This window comes from Hibiscus syriacus, unplaced genomic scaffold, assembly GCF_006381635.1.
Source record: "Hibiscus syriacus cultivar Baekdansim isolate YM2019G1 unplaced genomic scaffold, ASM638163v2 tig00110607_pilon, whole genome shotgun sequence".
NCBI classification, from domain to species: domain Eukaryota; kingdom Viridiplantae; phylum Streptophyta; class Magnoliopsida; order Malvales; family Malvaceae; genus Hibiscus; species Hibiscus syriacus.
This window is the reverse complement of record NW_024062799.1, coordinates 179,303-186,706: the sequence shown is the minus strand read 5'-3', so window position 1 is coordinate 186,706 and position 7,404 is coordinate 179,303. Positions and strand designations below refer to the sequence as shown.

Genomic DNA, 7,404 nt, shown 5'->3' with positions numbered 1-7,404 from the left:
TTTTTTATAATCATATACAATATATACATATTTTTTCATATGTGATATACATATATCATATAGAGTCAAGACTCTAAATTTAAACTTGAAAACCAATCCATTAATTTCTAAATCTTTGAGTTATTCGAGTTGTATTTTACAACTCGATTTGAACTTAAAATTTTTTCGAGTCGAGTTTATGAAACTACAACTGGAAGTCAATTCGAGTTGAGTCGAAAAAATTGATCTTTCAAGTTGAGTCGAGTTTTGTTCACTCCTAGTTGAAAATAACGAGTCTTGTCCCTATAAATACTCTAGCATGGAGCTTAATTTTCCAGCAACCTCATGCTTTGAACAATTTTCTCTCATCCCCCACTCCGCCTCCTCCTCCCACCACCATTGTATCCACTGCACTCCGATATCGATAACAGGAAATTGTCAGGTAACCAGGGGACTTCAACTAGAAACATTTTCTTTAAGCAAATTAGCATTGTGTGAATCAGGATTTTCCAACATGGAAAAGGTGATGAGGTTGGTCTCGGAGAATGGTTTAGTGATATTCAGCAAGAGTTCATGTTGCCTGTGTTATGCTCTCAAGATTCTATTCCAAGAGATCGGGGTAACACCGACAGTCCACGAGCTCGACCAAGACCCGGAAGGCAGGGAAATGGAGAGGGCGGTCATGAGGTTGGGGTGTAACGCTCCGCTTCCGGCCGTCTTCATCGGCGGAAAACTGGTGGGTTCCACCAATGAAGTCATGTCCCTCCATCTAAGTGGAGGGCTTATACCTTTGGTCAGGCCCTATCAGTCTATCTCAAACTAAGCACACTGAAAAAAATATGAATAAAATTGTGTCAAAGTGCTGTGTGTGTAGGTTTCTATGCCTTGTAAGTGTAGCTTTCAATTAGCTTGCAATATGTTTTTCTATTCTTAAATTAGTGAAGTCGACTTTATATGCAAGGCATTTTTAAGTTAATGCTCCACGTCCACTGATGTGGGAGATGTCTCAAAATGCGTGATAAAGGCTAAAATTCCCCATTTTCAATTTATACGCATCCTACGAACAGCTAAAAAGGGTCGGCAACCTTTACTTCTTTAATTTTTTTAATAAGCTGGGAATGATTATGAAATAATATTTACTTAAAATTTCTTATTTTACTGATATATATATATATAAATCATAAACATAATTATTTAAACTCAAAATTTTCAAAACAATAATTTTTTATCACTGAGTATACTATCATTCCTTTTGATTCTTTTTAACTTCTTTTTAACTTTTTTTTAACAATGGCAACTTAATTTCATTAATAATAAAAAGAATCAAAATTACAACACATTGAAATATAGAGATAATAGTCACTAAAATACGAAGAAAAATAAAACATTTCATTAAGAAGGACGACCAACATCAAAACCAAATATCCTTCATAAAAAATCCTTGTCTCCATCGAATGAGACGTTTTACGAAGTGATAAAGGAGGGTGAGCGAACCAAATAGTATAACAGGCTATTTCACTACACAATTCTGATTACATCGGTAAACAAACTTTTACCAAAAGAGATGATCTGACTGTACATGACGACCAACAAACCAATCAAAAAATAAATGCAGTGATAGTTTTTGTACAAAAACCAAAACGACCCCAAAATTATGCGAAAAACATATCAAAATATATAAGGATCGCACCACAATAGCAGAGAAAAAAAGTGTCCAAGCCACAATAGCAGAGAAAAAAAGTGTCCAAGGAGAGAGATTCTTATTTAAAATTAAAAAAACTCAAGAAAAAAAAATACATAATATAAAAAACAATAGAACTAATAGTCACCAACGGTCGGTAACCAACTTTAAGATTAGTGATTTCACCAGTGACATAACTTGGTGATATAGTTTGAGGGGACTAAGTTTGAGGGGACTAACTTAAATTTTTTTAAAAAATAGAAGTTTAAACTTTTTAAAAAGTTTTGAAGAGAACAATTTACAATTTTTTTAAAAATGGAGTATAATATAATTAAAATTTTGAAATTTTAAAAGGCTTAATTAGAATTTTTAAAAATTATGGTTGAGATTTAATTAAAAATATTCAAAAAATAAAATAAAATTCAATATAGATTTCTAAAAATTTTATGGGGACCATATTAAATATTTTAAAATTTTAAGGCCTAAATTTTATTTTTTAAAATTTATAAAATTTAGGGCGGTCATAGTCCCCTCTAGTCTTCTTTATCTTCCGCCACTGGATGTCACCGACTAAACAAAAATTATAAAAAACACGATACAAAAAATATTAAGCGAAAATTAGGTTGAAAGAAAGGGAAAGTGGATGGAGTTTAAGTTTTTTAATTATTGATTCTTTAAACTTTAATCTTAGATAAAGAAAGGTATCAAATTCTATATCTTTTTGTTGCCTTTGGTTCCGCAAAGCTAGACAACTAGTTGTCATGTTGATATCAATGATATAAAACTCCACCCCAGTCATGGTTTGATCAGGGGAGCGGGTGTGGGGCACGAAACCATATTATAAAATTTTTAAATGTTTATATAATTTATTTATTTTTTATTAATGATTTAATTTTTCTTTAAAACTTTAAAATTTTATATCTTAAATTATAATATAAATTGTTAAATATAAAGTTTGTCTCCTGATATAATCCTAATTTGTCCCAGATCTCAAATATGACAACAAAATACTTGGTTTTGAAGAATTTTTTTTTCAAAAACCTCGATGACAATTAATGATTTTAGAAAGCCATAGATCTATGTATATGTCATTATTCTTCGTTTTCCACTTTTGTTTATTAGATTCGAGATAAGTGTTGGATATAAATAAATATCTGAGTGTACTCAAATATTTTCTAGATTTATAGACAACATTCTCGTGTGTGTATACACGCGTGTATAACCATCATATTTTACTCGCCTTATATTATTATTATTATCATCATTATTATTATTATTATTATTATCATTATTATTATTTTACAAACCCAAAGCCAAGCTCAATTACAAACCAAAACCCTAGCCCAAATCACCTAACCCTAAGCCTTCATGTTCCCGCCGCTATCGTCAAAGCATGCCGTCGCCTCTGCCGAGGCTCTACATCACACTCGCCACTGTTTAAACCACTCTCTCTCATCATCAAATCTGTAAATCAGTAAAATTAAGCCAACCAAATCAAAATTATTTTTTTAAAGAAGAAAAAATCTATCCGCCACACTGTCAAAACCATGCCTCTGCCAAACAAGCAACTGGTTTTAAAACACCAAACAAGCAACACAAGAAAGGGGAGAAACTGAACCTGAAAAAACGAGAAAGGATAAGAGATTTGAACCAAGAAAAAAGAGAAGTACTGAAACTAAAAAAAATCAAAATCTTGCCTTCTAGACTTCAAATAAAAGATCTGTTCGGTGAAAAGCTTTATCTCGTGGTCGGAAAACATATATCTCGATGAGAGCTCCATTAGATGGTAGGTTAGGTGGTCAAAGAAGGTAAACTATTCGGTTTTATTTGTTAGGTCTAGGCTTAGGTAAAAGTGGCCTAAGATTCGGGTTTAGGAGAGAAAAAGGAACATTTTGGGTTCGTTTAGGATTTTTCGGCAACCGGTGAAAATGGTCGACGATGGTCGGCATTGAGAATCGTGGTCATACACCGGTGAGAGGTCAAGGGAGAAGCTTTTAGAGAATTCTCTCAAATTCGTTTTGAGAAAAAGAAGAAATGATAGATGCTAGGGTTCTTAAAACTTTATAATGAGGTATTTAAAGGCATCCCGAAACGACTTAGTTTCGGGAATTAGGGCAACTGAGTCTTGGGCATTCGAGTTAATCATGTAAGGGGCCATTCCAGGTTCCATTTAATTCAATTTAGCTCTCAATTTGAGGTTGTTTGATCTTTTAATTTGGTCTCCAATTTTCACGCGCTTTGTATTTTAGTTATTGCTTTTATTTTATGGATTATGTACATGTCTAGCCCATGTTACTATATTTTCTTTCAATTTGATCACTTTTCTTAATGGTTATATTTTATTTAGATTTGATCACTAAATTAATTGTATCATTAATTAACCCTAATACTAATTTAGTTTAATAAATTTATTTTGCAATTTGTAAATTATTAACTTGTATTTTATTTGCATTATAACCTTAGATTTTAAGGTTAACTTTTAGTTTAATTCATTTTTTATCTAGTCCCTATATTTTTATTGTTTCATTTCTAGTCCTTTTATATGTTTGTGTAATATGCTTTGAACTTTATGTATTTATGTATATAATTTATTTTATTTCATTTTATTTTAGATTAATTTTTTAATTATTATAAAATACTCATTTTATTTGATAACATATTCATTGTTGTACTCGTATTGATATTCAAGAATGTCTTTTATGGAATGAGCGTGAAAAGTGAAACCTATCGAGGTAGCACAATTTAATACGACATTCTAACGAAAAAATGAACTTGAAATAAATCGAGTCCATTTTTGTGTAATTTTGTGAAACGATATAAATTAATCAATTTTAATATAAAGGATTATATTTTAATTTTTTAATCGAATTTGCAATTTCCACTGAAACAACAACGTATAAGCGACCATGTGCCAATTTTGGGTGTTGTGGGAGTTCTAATCCTTTCACACACATAACCGACTCCATGCCCTTAAAAAATAAATTTCCGGTAACACTCAGACCAATTTTTGTCTAAAAATTGATTTTTCTTAAAATCATTTTGAAAAACATTTTTAGATATTCGACCTACTTGTCCCAAATGATCGATGGCGACTTCAAATTGAACTAAATGACATTTTATAAAAAATCTCAATTTTTAAAATAAAGTAGTAATTATTTTTTAATTTATAATTTTAAAGAAAAATGGTTATGACAGCTTGGTGAATCCACTGGGGACAATTTAAAGAGTCATGTCGTTAATCGCTTGCGTTGTCGCAGTGGTGGGAATTGTGCATTCGAGTCTAAAATTATTTTATGATCCTTCTCATTAAACATTAGTTAATTTATTATTCATTATTTATGTAAATAGTTGTACTGATGTTTGACTTAATGTTTACAACTTTATTGATTTTTTTTTTAATTTTTGAAACTATTTATCTTTGTTTTGTTTCTGTCAAAGGTTTGTGAGTTTATCTTCACACACATCACGTGCACTGACATGACATAAGCTCTATACATGAGCTTCTTCTCAATTAAGTAGAGGTGAATGCTATGCTTTTGTGGTAAATTTATTCCCATTATGAGCTATAGCAATTTACCTGTAGGATACACGTCTTATACCTCATGGGAATTTATCTTCTCGTATGGGTATAGGGAAATGGATCTCCTCGAATTGAACTTAATCCGTTTGAAGCCTGTAGGTGAGGAACGAGGGTTTGGCAACTCAAGGGGGTACCAATATCAAGGGCAATACAAGTTCCTTTTCTTGTAGAGCCAAAATAATGCATATAGTGAAAAGTAAATTGGTCACCCTAGGTAGAGCCATGACAAACTTCTATTCGTCAGTAGGTACTAAACTAGGTGGTCATAAGGAGGAGCGACTCTAAACATTTATTTTTTCTTTAAATTCATAGAATAAATTTTTTTCCGACTGAAATCATGTGAACTAGATACAATGCAGTTAGGATTGATTGCTTGAAATAAAAGCATGAGGATATAAAGCATGTTTAGGTATGACACATTTCAATAAAATATGTTAGGTAGATACCATGACGAGGTAGGTACTATATTCATCTCTGAATAGTCTTTTTTATCTTTTTCGATTATCTTACATGCACTACCTTTTATCTTTTTCGATTATCTTACATGCACTAACTTATTTCTTATTTTCAAGTCATTTTCACTTTTGCATCACATCATCATTACATAATATAAAGATGTCAATATGAAATTGAGTGTCTAAGTGGAAATATTTCAAAGGGAGAAAAAAAAATTCAATCAAGTTGTCATATACACAGGCATGCACCGATGGCTAAGAGAAGCTCAAAGAGAACAATGAGGAGCTCGTCTAGAGAATCAAGCATCAAAGTTGACTGATAGAATGTCATCCAAGATTAGAGGGCATCACGAGGGCATCATCCGAGATAGGCCATATTTTGAATAGAGCCTCTACATAAGCCCAAGTATTATAGAACACTTGAAAGACTGAGTTTCTGAGGATGACATCCACGCCGAAACATCGACCTACTTTAGACTAAGCGCCTAAGCGAATGCATGTTTGTAAAATGGGATACTTTGTAAAGTGAAGACTTTGATCTCAAATGAAACTTTTTATATGATATTCATCGTTAGGATCAACACCATTTATATTTATATTTGCATTCTCATCCTTGCATCTTTCCATTTGCAATTATATGTACTTACATTTATTGAAGTAATATAACATTCATTCATTTAATATAACATCGAACGATAAAATAAGGTTTTCGATCGCAGTGATCCTAAGCCCTACTAGTAGCAAGAATAATTTGCACTCGTACAGTAAAAGAAAGATGGAAGACATACTAGATAAAGTTGAGAAAGAGTAAAATGAATTACAAAAAGAGATAAGAAATCAATTAGCCAAAATTAAGACTGATATTGCTAGCTCTAAACTAGATTTATTGAATAAGATGGATGAGATGTTCATGAAACACGTTATCACTAGGAATGGTGCTACTGAAAACCCTATTCATCCCTTGAGCTCTACACCTATTCATATGCCCGCCCTAGTCCATCACGAATCTAGACCTCAAGTTTTCTTTATTACTGAAACCAAGTGTTTTTCATGCTAACAATGAGGTCCCCAATCTAAATAAAATATATGAAAAGGAAAGAGTTAAGGATGACCTCTCCCAACAATTGAAAAATATGGAGGCAAAGATAAAATCAAGGGAAATTATTGAGTATTTATATGGGTTTGATGTTAGAGAGCTAATTCTGGTTACCGATCTAATTCTTCCGCCAATGTTCAAAGTTCCTAACTTTGAAAAGTATGATGGGACCACCTGCTCTTCGTCCCATATCACCATGTTTTGTAGGAAAATGATTGGTTTCTTGAAGAATGATAAGTTGATGATCTATTGTTTTCAAGATAGTCTAACTGGACTCGTTTCTAAGTGGTTTAACCAGCTAAGTCATGCTCAAATCAGTTCTTAGAAAGATTTAGCTCAAGCCTTCTTAAGCCAATACAAACACCTGAATGATATGGCCCCTAATCAAACAACATTGCAAAAGATGAAGATGAAGTACAACGAGAACTTCTGACAGTACGTAAAATGATGGAGAGATATTACATCCCAAGTGTATCCACTATTGATTGAAAGATAGTTTTCCATCATGTTTATCAATACATTAAAGTCCTCATATATCGATCACATGATAGGAGTTGCCACTAAGAGTTTCTCTGACATCATCATAAGTGGAGAAATGATCGAAAAAACTGTC

General features: G+C 32.1%; 1 protein-coding gene across 1 annotated transcript; it reads left to right on the top strand.

The window, feature by feature from the left end:
* Positions 1-333: 333 nt before the first annotated feature.
* LOC120135289 (monothiol glutaredoxin-S9-like) lies at positions 334-830 on the top strand. The gene has a single exon (XM_039151574.1). It carries the CDS (start codon positions 494-496, stop codon positions 800-802), a length of 309 nt encoding a protein of 102 aa, XP_039007505.1. The 5' UTR covers positions 334-493; the 3' UTR covers positions 803-830.
* The last annotated feature ends 6,574 nt before the right edge of the window (positions 831-7,404 follow it).

Bases quoted from the DNA above. Each gene is read 5' to 3' on its own strand.
- LOC120135289 (XM_039151574.1), top strand. From the start codon at position 494: ATGGAAAAGGTGATGAGGTTGGTCTCGGAGAATGGTTTAGTGATATTC.